The following is a 23,098-nucleotide window of genomic DNA, read 5'->3' on the forward strand; positions in this document are numbered from 1 at the left end:
TTTCTCTTTACATACATATATACGCAAAAATAAATATTTAACCCGTAGTAAACGTGTAGTTGCTGACGCCTGATTTCTTCCGAAGTTAGGTGGTTTCGCGGACAGTCGAATGAAGCTCATATATGAAATTTCAAGTAAATCTTTTACATATTTTGTTCAAAATGGCTCGCTAATGGCTCCGGAGGTGTGATATATCCCAAAAGTTGATCAATCGTGTCATATCGAAATTAACTTACTTAACTTCTATCAAAATCGGTTCAGCCGAACTTCAGATACACGCGTGCACAAACAGACCGACAGGTTGCTAAAAATAGTTTATTTACACTTCCCTACCACGGTGAAGTACGTTCCCACCGAAAAGTCGATATGCAAAATTTGTAGCCATCACATAACCTACCTTTTTGTATACACAATGTGGTCGGTAGAAATCTTTTATGGTTCTGGAGACATGGAAAAGCCACAGTGCAGAAAGCGGTGAGCATCAATTAAAATTTTACAATGGAAGAAAACTTAAAATTCATTATGTTATAAAATTATGCTAGGAAAAATAGAACATCAATAAAATTTTATTTTCACGTAGTGGGACTATTGCTTAATTTTGCATCTACAATTAAGTAGTTTTCTCAAGAGACCTTTTAAAGATTGTTTAAATCAAGCGAAAAATCTTAAATTTTAAAATTAAAATGATTAAATTTTTCGTCAATCATTATGTCCGTGTGATTCAAGTATAAGAAAGTTTTTAAAAATTTAACGAAACTTGAAAAAATTTTATAAAGTTTTTGCATGCCAAGCGTTTAGGGTAATACTTTTTAAACAAAAATCATAGAAAATAGTGACGTTTTTATTTTCTCAATGTTTAAAATTTTTTCTAGTTTTTTAAAATCTTATATCTTGAGTTAATGCATGTCAGAAGGTTTTATTTTTCAAAAAAAAAAATTGCTAAAAATTATCAAGAATAATTTTTTTTCAAAACTTTTTAATTAAATATAAAATCAGATAAGAACAAGTAAAAACGTTTAAACCGACTGAATTTTACTCTGTACTTTAGGAATCTGACAGTTACACAGAATCTATAATTATTGTCAAGTCTCATGAATCTAACCTTATTATTTTTCTGATTATTTAAAATGATCAATTGCAGTTATCTGGCAGCTATTCGAATCAGTGCAGCCATTCCATTGAAATTTTTAGCGTACAAAATTTCACACTTATATCTTTATTTTTTTTTCATTTTTGCACTCCTAGGAGGAATATATGGCTGGTCCATGACATTATAGACTATGTCATGCCCCAGTTACAATGCGTCATAGAGTCTTAACTGAGCAGGTGATTTGCTATTTCATAAGTATTTTATAATAAAGCTATAATATTGAGTATGATTTTTATAGTGATATGACCGGGGTTTGAACCCGAGACCCCTTCGGTTAAAGGACCGGTGCCATAATCACTGCACCAATGGTCAGATATATTTTTATTAGTTTTTCAAATATTTAAAATAAATATCTGTTGGCTGAATTGGTCCAATAATAATAGGGTTCGTTCTTAGCACAAAAGAAGCAACTTGTGGGAGTTTTATCTTGTTTACTTTATTCATTTTTGAATTATCGTGCAAACGGACGGACGAACGGACATGTCTAAATCAAAGCAGGATTTTACACTGACCAGGAATATATATATACATGTCCAAACCGAAGGAGCAGGGTTTCACGAAGGAGCAGGGTATAAAAATGGATTCAGAAATGGTTTTTTCTGAAGTTTCTCATTTTCATAATCCAAAATCAAAATTTTCGGTTTTTGGTATAAAGAAAAATATTTGTTTACGTTTGATTTGGTTATGTTTGACGTTTATCACGTATTTATAAAATTTTTAAACGTTTTTCCAACTTTTCCGTCTGGTTTATTTCTTTTTTGAAATCACAAATTTTTTTCTTTGCGAACGATAACTGTTTTCTGTAACAGACAAACCTATTTTGTCACATATAAAAATGACCTATGCATCAGTTTAAAGAAATACACAAAAACTAAATAATAATCAGTTGCATTAACAACATACATACATATATTTTGAATTTATGACGCATACTTCATGTCATTTGATATACTGGGTAACATCATATTATTTTTAATGTATGTTATTAAAATATTATATAAGTGCATATTAAGTATTTATTAATTTAAAAGGACAGATTTATAATTCAAAATTAAATAGTGTTGTTCTAGTACAGCAATTTTCGTTAAGTAATAAAACAAAAATTTTGTTTTTATTTATTTATTAAAGCAGCGTTTCATTTTATGAATTTTCGTTACCAGTAATTTTTGTTTTTAATATAACATTAGTTTACATAAAATGATGTTCAATCCATAATACTCGAATTTAATATTTTTATAGTATTTCATTTACAAGTACAAAATTCCTTTTTTTTATTTTGTTTATTTACTCATGTTAAATGTTATTTTCTTTTAATTTATATATAATTTCTTTTTAAATATGTTAAATCACATTTAGACCACATTTAACTAAAAAAATTTTTATTATTTTTTTTTTTGTAAATTATGTAAATTTCAAACGAAGAAAATAAAATTTTAATAATAAAAGATTAATTATTACAATAACACTAGATTATAAATTACTTTATTTAATTTTTTTATTTGAATATTTATTTTTTAAATTCTTTACTCAATCGGTAGAAAAAATATTGTTTTTATTTTCTAATTGTTTTTTTATTTTTCCTTTTATAATTTTTCTCCTATATAATTTTTTTATTGTAAGACTTTTGAATACTAAATGTGTGTTTTACGTTATGACTTCTTTTTTTCTAAAATTCTAAGTCATCATCGGTTTCATAAGGTTTTACTGTGTAGTTTTTTTTATTAATAGAGCAAAGAAATTGATAAAGATTTGTAATAAAAACATTGGGTATTTCGGTAAACGGAAACCGGTTACATTTTTCAGAACTTTATGCAGTTTTTGAATTGATTAAATTTTAAAATAATTTTTCTTTATCTGTATATAGGTATGTTAAGGTATTCTTTTTTCATCGTCTGTTTGTGGACTAAATTATGGCTATACTTTCTTTTTCTTAATTTTTTTAATGTATAAATATATGGTGTGTGTAAATTTGTGATTATTGTTAAAATTATTTTCATTTTTTTGTGCTAATTATTTCTAGATTTAGAAAAGCAAAATACATACCATACAATCAGAGTGAAGTATAGTTTTCTCTATGTAAGTATTTAAATTTAAACACAACTGATTTATACTCAATTAATTTTATAAAAGTGTGTATATATATATATATATGCATGTATATATATATATATATATATATATATATATATATATATATATAGAAAAAATATTTTAATAATTTCTACAACTAGTAAATAAAATCATGTGTGTCAATCTTCAATAAAAAAGAATATAACAATTACAACTGAAAATTTATTGTAATTAATCTAGTAGAATGAAATTTATTAAAAAGAGATAAGGACATATATACATATAAATATGTATGTATTTGGAATATTAGAAATAGATGTAAAAATTTAATTTGTGATGTGATGTATGTATACCTATATATGTATGTATTTACTTTAAAAGTTAAAATTCTAAAAAGAAATGTTTAATAATAAAAATTTTATTACTAAAAATTTAAATTGCAAATATAATTTCATACATACATACATACAAAATTGATCTAAAAAAATTATTTTTTTTTCAAATAAACTTAATTCTTTAAATATAGTACTGTTTCCAAGCAACTTTTAATAGGAAATTGTCTTCTTTCCAAACTAAAGTTGTTTCATCCTTCCAACTGGCAGATATCATAAATAGATTAACCAGTTTAAAACAAATATGTAAATCTATGTACATAAATAATCTGAACAAAATTTACAAATACCGATTTATATACGTATGTATATACATATATATTTATTCGAATAAAACTAATCAAATTTTGTTTGCAATTATACGGTAAAATTAAAATTGTTATGCTATTCATAAATTTTGCTCAGGTTGGCTAGATTCAGGTTTGTATATGTAGTTGAAAAAGGACAAAACAAAACTGCGCTTTCAATTTAAACTTGTATAAAAATTAATTAAATAATTTTTAAATTCTGTTTAATTCTGAATTGAATTATTTTTATCTACACAAAATTTAATTTCATATGTTATTGATTTATATACATATACATATGTGTATGCAATAGTTTTATTAAATTTATGTTTATATGAATAAATATATTTATACACGTATTTTGTAAGTATATATTAATGTGAAAGTGTTTATATATAATATGAGAGTATATATAACAAGTCTTATGTGATTTTTTTTATAATAATGAAGCGTTTCTTTTTGTTATATATTATAAGACTATAATAATTATATAAGAGACAAGCAATTTGAACAAAAAAAAATTTCAATTGCTTATGCGTATTATAATAATTTTCTTTTTATTGTTTCATTTAATATTTTTGTTCAAATTTTTGTGTAAATAAAACATCGCATAATTGTTTTTTAAATACATGGCAAACATTTTAATATATGTATGTAGATTTTATACAAATATATTTCGGTTTATATATAAAAAGCGTTTACATAAAAATTTATGAAGCAAAATTTTTTCTTTCTTTTGTTTAATATTTTTTTTGTTAAGGTGTTAATTTTGATTTAATAAATGTTACTTATTTTTTTATATAATTTTTTCAGCGTTTTTTCATCAATTTTTGTTGCATATATGGTAATTATATTATTTAAGAACAATTTTGTTTTTTTTTTTTTTTTTGACAAACTTTAATAATGAAGAACTAAAATTAATGAAAAATATTCATTAAATTTGTCTTTTATTATTGATTTTTTTTTAATTTTTGAATATTTTGATAATATTTTCATTTTGAGTTCATAAATTTTCATCGATTTTTTTTGAAAAAATATAGCTAGCGATGAGAAGAAAAAACGAAGTATTGTGACCCTTTTTAACCACATACAGTGATTAATGAATCGTTAGCAGTATGTTCAGTTGAATTCTTACATAGTGCAGCTTTATTTTGCCGAACAATTTCAGCACGACGTTCCTGAAAAAAATTAAATAATTAATCAACTATACAATTCATATTGTTTTAAATATATATGTATATCTTTTTTGATTGTATCAATTGAAAATTCACAGTTATACTCGTACATGAATAAACATCTAACGTAACAAGAAAATTAATTTTTTATTTCGCTTCCAAATTTTACGTAAAGAACGTGTACTTAGTTTCAAAAAGAAATAAACGCATTCAAATAGAGATTAAATGAATTTTCAATTAAAAATAATCGAAAAACTTATTTTTTTGTTATTTAAATTGTAAAAAACATTAAGTATAAAAAACATGCGTAAAACACTGTTTAATATAGTTAGAATTTTTATGTACTGAAATGTAAAATTTAGAAAAATTTAAAAATTTGTTCTTATAAAATATGAAACTTATCTTAAATAAAACTTAAACCATAGGTCTAAAAATCATAGTTCAGAATGAATTTAAAATCAAATTGCTATTAATTTTTTTTTTAAAATTAATTTTCTGATGTATTTGCAGTTTAAACATAAAATATTAACGTCAGACTTTATATTTTGGTCCTTCATTTAATTTAATTTTTTTATATTTAATTACAAAAATATATTTAATTAAAAATGGTTAAAAAGAAGTGGGATTGTGCTTTTATAAATAGTGATTAAAATATGTGTATATAGTGAAAAAATAATAAAAGTAAAAACTATAGATCAAATTTCGAACACATTTAGCATGACATAAGTATAAATTATGCAATAAATTAAATATGCTCTGGGAACTTTCACTCTTTACCAATGGAGAAAAAAATTTTTTTTTTTTTACAAAACATATTAAAATTTACACTGAAAATTTTATTTTAAATTAAAATTATAGTAAATAATTATTTTGTAAACGTACAAGTTCTCGAATTTTTTCAATTTTTTTTTGAATTTCCCTTTCACGGTTCTGTTCTGCTGTATATAATTTATTTTCAATAATTTTTGTTTTTTCTTCCGATTTTTGGGCCACGAAACCTTCGACTTGATTTTTCACTTCTGCTACCTTAATGGTATTCTGCACAACAGAGAATATAGAATTCAAAAATATATTCGATGTTCAATAGTTTTGTAGTAGTAGTTTTATGTTATTATGATAGGTATTAGAAAACAAAATTTATCAAAAATTATTAGTAGTTATAAAAGAGAAATATAAAACAATGCAATTTTTAACTCGATTTTGCAATGATTTTTGTCATGTTTTTTTATTTTTATTTTGTTATGTTATTTGAATTTTTCAAAATTATTATTATTAATATCACAGCAGCTATATTTTCAGCAAAACATTTGCTTTTCAAGAAATATGTGATTTTTTTTGCACATAGAAGTAATACAATGAGCAAATGAAATGTACAACATGTTTAAATGAAGTAGAAAAAAATTGAAATTTGTAAAACATGAAATAAAATGTTTTGCTAAATTTTTGTTTCTTTTACATTAATTTATACATCTTACATGTTCTTTAAGACGTTCAATCATTTTTTTCAAATTATCATCTCGAAGAGATTGTGCAATTTTAAGTTTTTCTTCAATGGCGGCTTTTTCAATTTCTTTTTGTTGTTCCAAGGAATTGCGAGTTTTTTCAATATCTTGTGAATGAATCTGAAAAATGCGTAAAGTTAAAAAATTAAAAATTAGAAATTAAAATAATTTTTTTTGAAATACCTTCAACTTTTCTTTCATACTTGAAATGATTTCTTCTCGTTTTTCAACGTGCTGCTCCATTTTAGATTCTAGAGCTTCTTTTGTTTGAATTATAAATTCATTATTCAATTCATCCTTTTTACGAGAGGCTTCTTCAATTTTTGCCAATTTATTAGAAAGTTCCGCCATTTTTTTAGCTTCCAAAGACTTTAATATTAATTAGTTCATTGAATTATTTTAGTTGGTATTTCATTCATTAAAATTATTCAACTGTGATATCTTATATACTTACGAGCCTTCTCTCTTCAGCCGCTTTTAGTTTTTGTTCAATTTCTTCGGCTGAAACATTTTTATTTGGTGATAGAGGTTTTTTAGGCAGTGCAACATTTGGTGCTGGTTCAGCCAGAATAACTTCATAACTTAGACCACCTTTTGATTTTTCCTGGCATCGAATTTCCGTAGCTTTAAATATGTATAACAAAATCATAATAGTTTTAATGTGATAATTTTGTTTATTCAATATTTGTAGAAAGAGAGTCAAATTTATTCTTACTTATGAATTTCACTTTTTTTGAACCAGTTCTAGGCTGTTTGGCGCGAACTTTAGTATTGCTTTTCTTGAAAGGAGCATTTCTTTTTCCAACTATGAAATAAAAATATGAATTATTTTTATCCTTCTTATATCCATAGGTTTAATAATTTTACTTTATATTTTATTTTATTGTTACAGAATTATAAGCAAAACTTATATCATAAATTTAATTGATACCCATTTGCATTATAAATATTACATTACAATTTAGTCCTTTACATAAAAGCAATATATCGTGAGATATAGCGAAAATTGCCCTGTATAATATGTATGTTCAAAAACAGATATTGCAAATTAAATGTGTTCATAAGCTTTTCCAACTTACCAAAACATTTTATCATGTTACATGAATTATCATGTCTGGCGAAGTAAATTGCTTTTGTTATGTTTTATATTTTTAAAATGTCTGATCCGATTGAAAGTGAATTAAGGGTTAGATAATTTTAATAAAATTTTTTAAAATGCATTTTTAGCGAAAGAAAATTTATATTAGAATTTTTTTTCACGAAAAGAAAAAAAATCTTCATATAAAAAAAAATAAACCAGACGGAAAGCTTGAAAAAATTTTTAAAAACTTTAAATGTATTTAATCAATGTGTAAATGGTTATTCTATAATCTATACCCATAATAAGTTATTTAAATGCTACTGTACGTACAAGTCGTAAGTCGTCTTTATTTAAAATCGATTGAATAAATTTCTTTAATAATAAATACGCTGTATTAGTTTTGCTATCCATGTCTCCAACCACAATCTTATAATTTTAAAGTTACTCCAATAACAAAAATCTTCTTAAGTGATTCTTCTTTAGGTTTAGATCAATCAGTAAGACCTGAAACTTTAGACTAAATAACCAATTTAGTTTGCAAGTTTTTCTTGGCTTTGAGGCCGACTCAAAACGACTCGCTTAACAAATTTTATGCTTAATTACATTCTTTTATGAAGATTTAAATATAAATGTAGCTAATTCTAAGTTGATAAGTAAAATCCTTTAAACCTATATTTTAATAATTTAGTTGCAAAAACTTACATTGAACTCATTCACTTACTTAAAATAACTATTTGACAAAACATTATTTCGAACTTTATATGTAATAATTATATTTCGATTACTCTGACATTAAATTTCATACTATAAAAATGTTGAAAATTTTGTGTCCTCAAACTACCTGTGTACATGATACTTTTATTATTTTTTATTTCCACTCGATTTTAATAATTTAATGTACTCATATATAAAGTCGACATTACTGGAATTTCATTTTAGTGCAAAAAATTAAATAATGGAAAATGAACAAGTAAAAATTATTGACATAAAAAAGGAAAATTCAAAAAATAGAAGCAAGGGAAACAAATCCAACTATGGAGAGTGAGGATTCCCTAATATATAACACTAGAGTATTACATTAGAAAGTACATATACGTTAGTTTATGCACTACAGAAGTCTACATACTATAATTTATACGACGCCTATAAAATGACTCATTCATCTTCCACAAGGCTTTTGACACAACAACAATGTTTTTTTATAAATTGGAAAAAAATCGTCATCATAAGTCAAAAATACGACAAGTATACAAGTATATTCAATACAGAAATTGATTTTTCAAAACGAAAGATATTTTTATGTAACATAAATACCTAATATACTTATGCGTTTTTGTATGTACATATGTATGTATACTTATACATAATATGAATTTATCTTCGGTAAATCTAAGAAAGTAAATTAAAAACAATAAACGTGTAGTTTTAAAATAGTGTATCTTTAGACTAACTGATGATTTATTTGCATTTTTTTTAATGAAAATATTAAAAATGCTATAAAAATGTACTAATTTTTGACTTTGTCTAGAAATTTTTTTATTGTTTTTTTAAGTTCGATATTAGTTCCTAGAATTTGAGGTTTAAGCGAGATTATTTTGAAAATTTGGATAGTGAGTGGAGGTTTTGATATAAGGTATAATTTTATTTTAAAACGAATTGGAAGAAACTACAATTAATATTTCTTGAGGTACATTATATATGTATCTTAGTAATTAATATTTTGTAGTATCACATACCTACATAGAAAAATTAGTTAAAATGAAATCTATATATGTATATAGATTTTTTTAGGGATAATATTGTAAGCGCAATTTTTTTAAAATAAAACAAAATTTTATGATTCGTAATTTTTGAGTCATTGACTTGTACATAATATAAAAAAAAATTAAAAATAAAAAATAAGTAAAAACTCAATAGTAAAAAAATTACTGTTACACATAATTACCATATATTATATAAAAACTTACCGGCAGGTAAAGATGGTGCCTGGCACGAATGACAGAAACAACGCATTACAGATTCTTTTACTAGAGTTATAAGCATGATTGACAATTTTCTTATTTCTTTTTTTTCTTTAAATATAAAATTGTTTATCCCTTAATACCAGTGAAATTTCAAATTTAGAAAACCTATATGAATTTTATTTTTTTGAAATTTTTTAAGTTCCTTTTGATTTTTTAATAATATAGTTTTAGTTAGGTTAGAAATTAGTATTTAGTAATATGTATATATTTAATTTTCATTTATACGTTAAATTTATTCTAATTTATTTATTTTTATCATTTTTTAATAATTTTTATTATTTTCAAATTTAAAGTCTTATAATAATCTCATGAACAAGGATATGCAATTATAGATCGATTTTTTTCTCATACAGGCTTTTTATGAGCTTTTAATTAAAATATGGCAGAGAAGTTGTCGGGCGGGGCATAAAAAATTATGTAAATAATTTTGAAAAATTAAAATAAGAATATACTATCCTTTTTTTTTGAAAAATATAAGAAAATTCAGGATAAAATTGAAAAATCTACCAAAAACGGAAAAATTACTATTTGATTTTAACCATAAAATTACAGCTTATATGTATTAAATCACTAACAACTGGCTTTGATTGAACGCGACGACTGACTAAATGATTTAAAATAAAACAATCTACCGTTAACCTTGTAAGTTTTCATTTCTTTAAATTTCCAATTTTACGATATAAACATAAGAGGAGATAGTATCGATTTCCTTCTTTTTCGAAATCATTTTGAAGTTTCACAAATTTTATAGATTTATCCGCACAACACAATTTTTGTTTTTTGTGTTACAATAAAAAAAATTTTTTAAGATATTTGACAAAGCACATTTAAAGATAAGACAAAATAGATTTTGAAATTGAAGGATTTTATGTTATAAATAGAATTATGTGTTATAGACTTAAAATATTTTATAAAGCGAAGAGTGTTGGTTAGGCTAAATATACTATTAACCTATAAAAAAAACTTAACCTGGACTACATAAAATAAACTGAATTATTGGAATTTTAACTTATGTACGCACGCTAAAGTAGTGTAGGTGTTTTTACGCACAGCTTTTTGATATTTAAGATAATGAGAAAGTTGCAATGTCATATTCGAATGTGCAATGTTTCAAAAACGTCTCAACCTTATTTGCATAATGTATTATTGAAGTAGATTTTTTCCACAATTTAAGTTTTTAGACGCGTTTTGAATATATGCCGAAGGTGTAATCATAAGTTTTGTCAAAGCAAGTTTTGATTTTTTTCCCGCATGTTCATAGAAAATTGTTTAAATAAAGAAAATTAAAGTGAAATTAAATTTTGGCAGAGCGAATTAAAATTAACCAAAGTCAAGAACCATACACGACATTTTTGAAAAAGTAATTGTTGTTACGACGGCACACGTTTTATCGTATTTACATACGTGAAATACGATACTGTTTATCCTTTGATCGCGCATGCTTATGTCCTTTTGGATAAACAATTCATTTTGTGGAATAAATTTCTTTTTTAAACTTGTAAAATGACGTAAAAGTTCATTAGTTGCAAGTACGAATGCAGCAAAAATGTATATATGTACATACATAAATTTATTCAGATATGTTTCCTACCATAATTACATATACACGGGGATGTATACAATATAATATATGTATATTTCATTTACAGGTGCACATGTATAAGTGTGGATAAAATTTTTCGTAATTATATGTATGTTTGTACAAAAATGCATAAGGAAATTGCGGAAAATTTAAGTAGAATTAGTGAATTTTGTAGAAGAATAAATATACTGTATTATTTTACTTTTTATATTTATGTATATACGTATATATGTATGTATTTTTATTTGTAACAGACGACGTTAATCTAAAAAAGCAAGGAACGTAAATATAAAAAACCACTACCCCTATTTAAAATTATTAAAACATATGTATATGAGTCATTGTACGATTTCGGTATATGTATTTTAACTTCAAATAAATAAGTTGAAATAAATTTCTTAAAACTTTAATTTAAGGGAGCTATGGGTACATATATGTATGTATGTATATACAAGAATAAAAATGCTATTTATACATTATCTTATTACGCTTTTTAAATACATGGACATGAAAATAAAAGAAAATTTTTCAGCATATTTATGTTTACATGCATATGTGTATGTACATATGTATGTATATAAAAGTAGATATAAAAATGCAGAATATTATATGAATATATATATAGTGTGTGAATATTATGTGTATTGTATACTTACGAGTACATATATGAGAATCAAACTTATAGTTGCCTTAATAAATAGCGAAAGTTGTTTTTTGTGCATGATTGATAATTATTTTTTAATTCCATTATATTATTTTAAATATCATTTATGTATAAATATGTACATACATATGAACGTCCTTATATTGCTTAATTATGGCTTTAATAATTAATCAATATAAGGACTAACTTATTATGACTTCTCATTATGGTGTGAAGCTCACAACATAACAGCTGTAATATGAAAAATTTTATGTCTTCTTCAATTAAATTTGGTAGTATGCACGTAAAGCCACTCTCTCCTACTTTTACATACGGTAGTATGTAAAAGTAGGAGAGAGTGGCTTTTCTACAAAAAAGGTGCTAAAGCCGTCGATAATTGAATACTGTCTAAGAATATGGGAAGAATTTAATTGATTGTAGGTACTATAATTATATTACGTTCGATGTATAAAAATATGTATCTTTTCGGAGAAATTCTTTTGTGGAACCATAAATTGTTATTTACTATTTCTGTCACATATACATAAGTACACCATTGTTTTCATCCATAGGTATTATAAACCAAACATAAAAGCAATTACATACATTCTCGTATACTAAAGAATTTGTAATGTAGATCAATATGTGTTTAGCATTCCCTTTTGATAAAGAAAGAAAAGTAAAGAAAATGTAACATAAAAATGAAATTAAATTTGTGATTTGCGATTTAGTTCTACAAAATTTTTTTTTCGTATGCAAGTTCTTGTATTCATTCTGTTAAATTTATTTTAATCAATAAATAAACTTAAGTAGTAAATAAGTAAAAAACAAAATTCGAAATATTCTGCGTTTTTGATAGTTCATTTCTAAATTACTAAATGAAATAATGATTTACGTTTGATAATAAAGTATTGCGGAGGCTAACAAAAAAATGTGTTTGATGCGAAATTGAAATGCTGCGGAAGCTATCTTGTATTTAAAAAAAATAATGTCAGAACAGGATTTATTAGAATAAATTTCTTTTAAATTTTGTTATTATAATTTAATAAAAAATTTATATTTCAGTGAACTAGAACGAGTGTATCAAAAACATTGAACTAAAATAAAATTAAATTAAGTTAGGTAAAAATTTTGTTATTTTTATTTTGATAATAACAAAATTTATTTTTCATTTTATAAAATTTAGGTAAAAAATTCGAATGTATAAAAGCAAAAGAGTTTGAAATTTCAGGTATGAATGTACACATGCACGTACCTGGTACAATAGATACACATTATCAGATAGTGACATAGAAATAAAGTAATTTATAAGGAAAAAAAGGTGTATGCATACTGATTACTTTATGAAGTATAATTATTAACAATTCATGGGAAATATGTTCTAAATTTATTAAGATTGTAATAAAAGTAAAAAATTTAAAGATAATTTATTTATTTTATTTATTGATAATTATTAATTACAAATGCTTAACACTAAAAATTTTTTGTTTTATATCAAATTGTTTTATAGTTTTATTAAAACTTTTTATTATGTGGTAAATTCTAATTCTCAAACATTCATAGATGAAATTATTTTTAAGTGTTCATATATACATATATTACATTCTAAATTTTTTTCTGTACAAATATCATTAAAAAGTTTAATAAAAGTGTTTTCTAAATTCTTTAAATTATCCATGAAATTCTTGGATGATTTATAAAAAACTGAAAAATATTTTTTTTCACAACTATTTAAAATTTTTTTTAATATTTTACGTCTTTTTAAAATTTATTTTTATTATATTTCAAAATTATATTATATAAATTATAATAATTTTTTTTTAACTTTTTTTTTTCCGCTTCGCTTTTATAATATGAATACACCTTTTTTGCCACCTTGTACTGGAATGAATTACAGAAATTATTGTGTCGCTTTTAAAATTCTTAATATTTTTCCCTTTACTTTATATACGAGCAAATAATAAAGTGTCGCCTTTCAAAATACATTATAAAAAAACAGGTTGACATCTATTGCGTACTCTTTCCCTCTCCCAAAAATTCTTATGTGTATAAAAATGAAAATAAGAAGGTATACTGCTTAACTCTTTTAACTAGGGGAATTTTTTGTATACAAATATTGGTGAGTGATTGCATTAGTGAGATGGAAACGGAGAGTCGAACTACTTGTGAGTAGATATACTTTGGTCCCAATACTCAATTTTTTTTACGAAATATTACGAATTTTTGGCTTCGTTCCTGTTTTTTTCTTTAAATGCCAATGATCGTGTGACGTGTCATATTTCTTATTATCTTTTTCTCTTTTTTACGCAAAAAAGAGTTTAATATTAATGTCTTTACATCTAATCTAAAATAATTATGAATGAAAATATTAATATATTTTTTTGATTTTTCAAATATATTTTCGAAATTTTACCTGCTTTATAATAAGTGTGAATTTATTTTAAAAATTTCTTCTCAAAAAATAGGCACTTCGATTTAAAAAAACCCATATAAAATAAGGTCGTGCTTTCAAGTTTCTCTCTGAGCATTGGGACTTGTTAGATATAAAGTCATTAATTTAAGTTCTAACTTAGAAATCCGGAAGCATGTTGCATTATTAAAAACACCCATTCTTTGCGATTTTTGTAGCGTTCCGTTAAATGTCATAAATAATAGATCATGTCATAATCATAAATATCTATGACTTTTGACTTCGCAGGCTATAATGAGACAAGAAATTATTTTGCTCTAGCAAAAGTTTCTTGTCTCATCACAGCTCTTTCAGTACACATATGTATGTATAAATATTTAATTTAATTTAGGGAATTTGAATATATTGAACATATAGAAAATATAATATGTTGTGGACAGTAAAATAACTAATGTAAGAAGTGATAAATAATTCAAAAAAGCGTGTATTCTATTGAGTTTCTTTTAACACGTACAAATATATTTTTTAAATATTAAATTAATTGCAGATAGTTTTGAGTTTGAAAATTTATTAAAAATCTGTACGATGCAACGTCTTATGTATACGTTATATCGTACACGAAGCAAATTGTAACAATAAAAAGCAAAAAATGTGTAAACCTGAATTGCTTAAACTTTATAAGGTAAGATGCACTAACTCGATAGATATATAATTATACACTAACTAGATACATATATAGGTATGTGCTTTAGATTGCTATCAAAATCTTCTTAAAATATCTGTTACTTTTAAAACCATTACATACATATATTATGAAGGAGAAAAAAGTAAATATTTCTTTAATATTTCAAATGGTATGTTCTCCACATACATAGATAAGTTACACTATCATTTTTGGTTTCTAATTTTAATGAGAAAAAGGGAAAATATGGAAAGTGTTTAAAGAAATCTTGATAATTTTTTTGGGCTTGGGTTTTTCTACCTTTTCGTGGTATAAGTGGTGTTTTGGTGGTAATAATAGATGTATTTTTCTGCAAATTGTAATATTTTTCATCTTTTTTTCAAGGGACGACATAACTTTTTTAATATAATAAATCTGTTATATGTACATATGTATATTACAATATACTTTTAAGGCAAATAGATTTCGGAAAGCTTGTTTTAAATTTGAAAAGTAGTTTTTCAAACTCGATTGTGAACATCCAGTTTTAAAAAAAACATTGACATTTCACACATAACATTTTTAACTTAAACCTTACATTAATTGTCAAATAACTGAAAAACAAAAAAAACAGGGATGCGTTTTCCGTAGTATATGATTTGCATATTTATGCGCGATCATTTTTAAATTTTTTTATAAAATTTTTAATCCTTTTGAAAGCTGATTTGTAGAAAATACTTAAAATTTATTTCTATTTACTATTTACTTTTTCAAACTACTCATAAACTCATATATGACGTATGAAGACGTAATTTATAAATGTATAGATCTTTCTCGGTATATGAGTAAAACATAACCCTAATTTTTTTTGTATAACCTTATTTTTTAAATAATTTTTTTGTTTTTTATATGCATAGCTATTTTTTTATTGTTCAAATGTCAAATAAATAGAAAATCACATTTAAAATATAATTAAATTAAATGTCAAAATAACTTCGACACATACCATTCATATGTTGTAAAGTAACATAGAAAAACTATTTCACCTACCGGAAAAAGCATCATTTTTTAAAGTTGTTTAATTTATTTGATTTTTCTTATATGTATTACGCATTGTGAGAATCTATTACTGAAAAAATGTTTTAAAGACTATTGTTTTTCACGCAGCTTTTCATTTTTTTTATTGCAAATATTTCTCCTTTTCTCCTATTAGTTTGTTTAGATAAAGCAAGAAGCACATCGTTAAAGGGCGTATCTAAAAACGTCATTTAATAGCAATTAAGCAAGCAACAGTTACCAAGCAACGGCGTCATCATTTATAGGAACGGAAAGGAAAAAGAGGGGATAACGTAGGTTAAATAGAGGGAGTAGAAAAAAGGCAAGTAAAATAAAATGACGAGCACAAATGAAAACTGAAAAACTTGACACAAAGAAAACTTAAATTTTAATTATATTTTATAACAGGTTATTAATTTTAATTATAACATTTTTCTCATTTTAATTCTTATTCTCACAAAACATTTTACTCATCAGGTAAAAAAATATTTCTAATGATTAGAAAGAAATGTCATCATAAAAATTCTAGGAGAATTTAAAAAAGGGAACTCAACTCTTCTTTTTTTCCCAATTAAATTGAAAAAAGAAAAAGGGCAATTTTCCGCGTTGACGGTTTTATTTGACATTATTTGTTTTTGTGCGTGCGTAACGTCATGCATTAATTTTGCAAAATACATATAATATGTGAACGCTCTTGTTCTGGGTTGACATCGGAAACCGTCTGCCTTACGTGTACTACAGTATATATTATCTGTTTTTCCAGTTAAATATTTATTGTACTACAAACTTTTATTAGTTTTATTTTAAAATTTACTTATTTTACTAAAATATTGCAATGTCAAATTCGTCTGAGTTCCGAAACTTTAAAAAATTTTTAAGGAAAATAATTAAATATCAAATCCCATTGTAGAGAAAAAGAAAGATAGTCTCTACTGCCAGTGTTTTAATCTAGTAAGTCTTATTAATAATTAGGCGCATTGCGGCACAATTCACAAATGATCTTGATATGTTTTTGTGTTTTTGTTTACTACAGAGTTTCCTTAAAACGTGAAATGTTATATTAAAACTACATATGTATGTAGTCCATATATAAGTACATATAACGAATTATGTAAATTGAATAACGTTATCAAAAATGTTTCTGGGTAGATATTATAAAAATTCTATTACTTGGTCCGCAAGCAACTGCATAAGAAAAAATTTTCAAAATCAATTTAAAATTAAGCTACAATTCGTTTTTAAGCAAATTTATACGAGTGCTTTGGTTAAAAATTTTGGAACAAAAGATAATGACTCTGGATGGGGCGATAATTTAGAGAAAAATGGTGAATTGCAAATAATGAAAAAGTTCATTGAAAAAGACTTGTATCCTTTAACAAAAGATAAAACGTTACTTTCTATGAAGCATTTAATTAGTGTTGATGAGGTATTTGTGTTGTTTTGGAAATTTTGTTGGATTATGTATTAAAAAAAATATTAAGATTTTTCAGCATCATGAAAACTTCCAAGAACATTATAGTGGGCAAGCATTTGCACAGGCTCTTCAAAAAATTTTGATGTTTCAACAAACGTTTCCAAATGAAAACATAAAATTGTTCAAGAAATTGCAAGTATTGTTGAATAATATGAACAAAGTTATTGTAAATATGGACCTAAATGAAAGCATTTATTGTTTACTATACGTAGTAAGGCTTGGAGTGGACACTAATAATACGAGCACACAAAAGTTGTTTTTAAAATGCTATAATTGTTTAGATGGTATGTTGGTACACTTTGAATTTTAATCAAATAGTAAAAATCTTTTTTTTAAGTTGAAGACGAAGTCCCCTTATCTACATTATTAAAATTTTCATACATAATCAAAAAACGAAGAGGGTTTTATAACTTTGATATTTGTAGCAAATTGATTGCTTGTGTGGCTAGACATATCGAAAATAATGGAGACTGTGAAAGTTTATATGCGGCAGCAGCATGCTTGCAAAATATTATATCGTTTGTTCCAGACGAGCTTATTGAAAAGTACAAAATTAAAGTAGAAAAAAATATACCCACAAAAGATTTTGATAATATTGCTACTAACAGAATTTTGATAATTGCCACACTTTTTTCTTATCCTAAATGGTCAAACATGAATCATAATCTTATTCGAAATTTATTAATTATTCTATTAAATAGAATAGAAAAAATGAATACTAAAGAAGTGGAATTAACTTGTAAATTATTTCAAAATAACCTTGAACCTGCAAATATGCTACCTAAAATTTTTCATATGATTGAAAACTTAAATGAGGACAATTTGAGCATTGATTTGATTGCGTTTGCGGCAAATTTCAATAAATCTCATAGAAAATATTTGTTTGAAAAATCTAGAAAAATAGTTGAAAATATTTCATTAACAAATAACATTTCAAAACTGTCTTCATCGCTCTATAATTTAATAAGAAATCTAAAAGTTTCTGATTTTCACTTATGTAATCTGTATTGGTCAAAACTGTTATGTGTAGTAAAATCAGATCCTCAACAACAGATGGATTTTTTGCTAGCAAAACATTGTTTTCGGTATATGTTTTTCAATAATAATGTTGGGGGAACCTTCCGTCATTTAGAATTCGAAAAAACTTTAAGCCGATATGCTGAAGAAATTATATTGAAAAATGAGTGCGAGAAAAACAATAGGAATTTTATTATATTAGCAAGTTTTATATTGGCTTATGGTGCAGGAAGCAAAAATAAACCATACGAATTGCCTCAACTTTTAATTACAAAATTAGAGGGAGCAGAACATACGCTCAGTTATTATGATTGCTTTCACTTATCGAAAGGGATTCAAATAGCTTCAGAACTAATGTTTAAAAACGATATTCCAAAAAATATATTTTTAAAAATTGTTAGAATTAAAATTATAATAGAGAGACGTATAAAACATTTTTTAGGTAATGAAGAAATAGATCTTTCTAAGCTAAATTTTATTATCAGATGTTTAAACAATATTAAAGGTAAGAACTAAAATATAAAGGTGCTACTTAATTATAAAATTTTCTTTAATTTAGTAAGTCCATCATCGGAAGTTTATGTCACTGCAATAGAATGCTACAAAAGTGTGTGTTCTAAAAACATTAATTCACGGTTAATCCGTGAAATTGCTTTAAATCTTCTAGTTTCAAATTATTTAATTTCCACAATTGTTAGTAAAAGTTTCGATTATGTTTTTAAAAATAGAGACTTTGTACTAGGCGATACAGTCGAAAAACTTTTACATACAGCATATAGTTTGGCTTATATTCCAGAAAACGAAGATGTGTTACATTGGTCCGCCGAAATTATTAAAAGAGATTTTGATTTCATGACCGGGTCAAGCATTGTTAAAGCTTGTTTATCACTTTGTTATTATAGAATTTTACCATCAGAACTTGTTCAAAAAATTTTTACTCCAGAATTTATTAAAAAAATTGAAGATGAAATTGAATTATGTTATTCAAAACAAACATACCCTAGCCGAATTTTGAATCAAGTTATGGAATTAAATCGATCTGTGTGCATAGACTTCCCAGAAATGCAAATTCCTTGGTTTCAACAAAATTACATTGAAGCACAAATGAGCAAAAACATAAAAAATCCGTCAAAATTGTTTATAGAAGTTGAGAAAGTCCTTTTATCTGTAGTGAAAGATAAAAAACGGATATTATTAAATCAAACTACACCTTATGGATATACCATTGATTTCGTTGTACATTTACCCAATTATCAAAAAAAATTGGGATTAAAAAAATCTCAATTGAATGAAGAATCTAAATTCGCCATATTAATTCTGAGACAGGATGCCTATTGCACCAATAATAATGAAAATTTAACAGGACATGAGCATATGCGTGTTCGTCACCTTGAAATGCTTGGATTTAAAGTCATTCACTTAAGTATTACTGATTGGAATGCCCTTTATATGAATATCCCAGGTGCGAAAGTGAAGTATTTAAAAGATTTGATGCAATTGTTGTGAATTGGTTAGATGAATATTATTAAAAGGTCTTATTATGTAATTCGATTTTCGCATTTGGAAAAATTGTAAGGTAGCACGAATCAATTTGTATGGCATGTACTATTTTTCCATTTCTCTAAGTATGAAAATCTAATTACATAGTAAAGTCCACTTAAGTAATTTTTTATATTTAAAAACGGAAATTGTTTTAATTTGTGTTAAAATATATTTCGTAAAAAAATGTAAAGGAAAACCATATAATGTAAATGAAAACTTAAAATAATAGTTTATATAAAATTATCTTATAAATCGTGTACTCAAAGCCTTTTGGCTGAAAATGAAATAAATTAACATATACTGAAAATACAGACTGTTAAAAATATTTACTTATTATAAAATCAGTTTCTTTTCTTAAATATTTTCTAAATAGAACTTATGAAATATCGTGTACTATTTTGCTTACATTTCTATAAAAGTTTAACATACTGTTTTTTTTTTTAATAAAAAAGGAAGTTCTTTTCATATGTAAATATTCTGTTTAACTTTAAAATTATAAAAATTTTAAATTTTTTCTTAAATATCATATTATGCATGTATGTTTTATATGGATTTAAAATGGAACTCTTATGTTTTAAAGTATGTATGTATTTTTTATTTAAATGAATTGTAGCAAAAATTATTCTAAAAATTAGTCATCAGGATCAAATTCCACAAACTTTTCATACTTCTCTTTAGTTTTTTCATCAGAAGTATCAACAAGTAATAAAGAATGAGACTGGCCCATGGTGACTTGAGGTATTTTCATTCCTTCACATTTTGTTACTTCTTTAGGTGTGGTTGATGATTTTTGCATGTCACCAAGACCCAATTCGCCGTAAGTTGGTGAAGCACCCCATGAAATTAAAGTATCGTCAGCTGATATGACAATGGATGTGTAAGAACAACCTACATCTGTTATGTTCCAACCTGCCAAATCTTGCACTGGCTTTGGGTACATATTTGCCTCCCCTGTCTTTTTGTTTTGTCCAAATAAGTACAATTGCCCAATGTCAGTTATGGCAAGGCTAAAAGAAGATCCACAAAAAACCTTGGTTACCCCACGGCCTTGACTGTCAAACATTTTTATTAACCTGGAGATTTTTGTATATATTATTATAATGATTGAAACATAGAATTAAAGTGTAAAATAAAATATACCTGGGAACCATTTCATCTTTTTGCTCTGCATGTCCCAATCGTCCAAAACCACCAAATCCCCAACTGTAAACTCGCTTTTTCGAGTCGATTGCAATCTACAAATTTCCAATTTTTTAGTATTATTTAGAAATCCTGTGCTTTTCAAGAAAAATTACCGTGTGATTACTACCACAAGCGATGTCGACAATTGATACGTTTTCGACTGGTGTAATATGCCCTTCCTTTGTTTTTTCAATATAAAGAAGAACTTTTTTTGGCGATGTTTCAAAGTGGAATGTAAGCTTGTTAGCTGTTACGAAGTATTTTCCGTCGGTATTATGACCTAACTGGCCATACTCGGGTAGACCGAAGGTATATAAATTACCTTTGATGTCTAAAATTGCTGAGAATTCAGCTCCGCAAGCGACACGTACTATCGGTGGTCCCCTATAATTTATTCTTGTAGCATTTTGCACAATAGGCTGTGTGTTTCCAATACCACATTGTCCACTTTTGTTATCACCACAAGCATAAACAGTACCATTATCTGACAAAAATAGTGTATGGTTTCTTCCTGCAGCTGCTTGTATAATATTTAGATTTTCAAGACCTGGAACTAAAGTTGGTTTTTCATAACACTTCAATTCTGATTGGCCTAATTGACCAAACGGATTTCGACCAAAAGTTAAAGCTTGGCCTTCTGTGTTAACCACAATATTATGTGCAGCTGCACACCCGCTTGCGATATATTTGTACTAAAATAAGAATAATGTACTTTTAAAGTAATTTCTAATATTTTTATTACTTTCGCATCCGTAAATTTGTTAAATGAGTAGAGATTTGGCCGAACTTTTGCGACTTTTTTAGCGTCTCTTTTTCCTACCAAATCCCAAGTAACCATTCCAGCTATTAAAAGTTGCCCAGATCCCTTTTCATAAGTTTTTAATAAGTCTTCAGGCAGTTTGGAGGTGTTATCTAATTCGTCAGATGGGATCAAAACTTCAACATGCGAATTCCCGTTTTCAGAACGATCGCTTTCTTCTTCTTCATCTTTAGATTTTCTATTACGTTTACCGTTATTGACATCATTAATGTCTGACTTCCGTTTTGTGGACATTCTTCTATAAAAACATTTTGAAAAACAATTGTTGAATAAAAAAATTGTAGGTATGAAATTTATTTTCAAATATGTACGTATGAAACTATGACATTTATATAAATTATGTCGAAATACAATTCATAGCTCCTAAGCTTTTCTATTAAGCTCCAGTTTAATAATTTTAAACACAAAAACGCAGGTAACGTTTGCATTTTATTAATGTTTCATTATAAAATTTAGTTAGTAGATTTTGTAGTTTATGGATACATAAATTGTTTTTCACACTTGTACGTAATTATAAATTTTGAGTTCCTTTCAAGTATACATCCGTACATATATGCATGTACATATATGTATATACATATATGTTTATTGTATGTGCATAATCCTTGAATACACTTTACCAACGAAATTAAATCGTTTGTGTTTTACTTATTAAAGGACAAATTACGTACGTTTATTCAATATTATAAAATTTCAGAAAGTTTTGTTTATTACAACAGCACTTTAAACGGGACGCTAAAAATTCTTAATGGCGGCTTTCGTTCCCACATAAAAGAAAAATCTGTCTCTATATTTCTGTTCCAGTATAAATGTACCACCTTCATGTTTTATTTATACTTCGTACTTTTTATATATTATGCAACGGTATATTTACCTTAATATTCAAAATATTTCTTTGATAATATAATAAACCGGATTTAGTAATTTGAGGATGCTGAACTAGACTTAACACATTTATTTTACTTTCTTTTTCTTAAACAATAGAAAAGCATCTAAGATATAAACTATACATTTGACGGTGTAATATATA

At 25.3% G+C, this 23,098-nt stretch overlaps 3 protein-coding genes across 4 annotated transcripts; 1 reads left to right on the top strand and 2 right to left on the bottom strand.

Moving 5' to 3' along the window:
* Positions 1-2,551: 2,551 nt before the first annotated feature.
* On the bottom strand, positions 2,552-10,292 carry LOC129612389 (stathmin). 2 transcript variants are annotated; one of them, XM_055525948.1, is made up of 7 exons: positions 9,625-10,292; positions 7,292-7,381; positions 7,031-7,200; positions 6,760-6,945; positions 6,550-6,696; positions 5,957-6,112; positions 2,552-5,077 (listed from the first exon to the last, which is right to left on the bottom strand). In XM_055525948.1, the coding sequence occupies exons 1-7, from the start codon at positions 9,698-9,700 to the stop codon at positions 4,979-4,981; spliced, it is 924 nt and encodes a 307-aa protein (XP_055381923.1). In that variant the 5' UTR covers positions 9,701-10,292; the 3' UTR covers positions 2,552-4,978. The 2 variants fall into 2 exon arrangements, with proteins under 2 accessions (XP_055381923.1, XP_055381924.1); XM_055525949.1 differs by lacking the exon at positions 5,957-6,112.
* A 6,438-nt stretch (positions 10,293-16,730) lies between these two features.
* Positions 16,731-20,314, top strand: LOC129612451 (uncharacterized). Its single transcript, XM_055526049.1, has 5 exons — positions 16,731-16,984; positions 17,067-17,459; positions 17,515-17,791; positions 17,845-19,029; positions 19,084-20,314. Exons 2-5 carry the CDS (start codon positions 17,169-17,171, stop codon positions 20,028-20,030), a joined length of 2,700 nt encoding a protein of 899 aa, XP_055382024.1. The 5' UTR covers positions 16,731-16,984; positions 17,067-17,168; the 3' UTR covers positions 20,031-20,314.
* A 243-nt stretch (positions 20,315-20,557) lies between these two features.
* LOC129612453 (protein RCC2 homolog) lies at positions 20,558-23,073 on the bottom strand. The gene is made up of 5 exons (XM_055526050.1): positions 22,943-23,073; positions 21,991-22,306; positions 21,362-21,940; positions 21,207-21,301; positions 20,558-21,139 (listed from the first exon to the last, which is right to left on the bottom strand). Exons 2-5 carry the CDS (start codon positions 22,300-22,302, stop codon positions 20,698-20,700), a joined length of 1,428 nt encoding a protein of 475 aa, XP_055382025.1. The 5' UTR covers positions 22,303-22,306; positions 22,943-23,073; the 3' UTR covers positions 20,558-20,697.
* Positions 23,074-23,098: the final 25 nt, after the last annotated feature.

Source organism: Condylostylus longicornis, unplaced genomic scaffold, assembly GCF_029603195.1.
Source record: "Condylostylus longicornis isolate FDR11 unplaced genomic scaffold, ASM2960319v2 ptg000072l, whole genome shotgun sequence".
Taxonomy (NCBI): Eukaryota; Metazoa; Arthropoda; class Insecta; order Diptera; family Dolichopodidae; genus Condylostylus; species Condylostylus longicornis.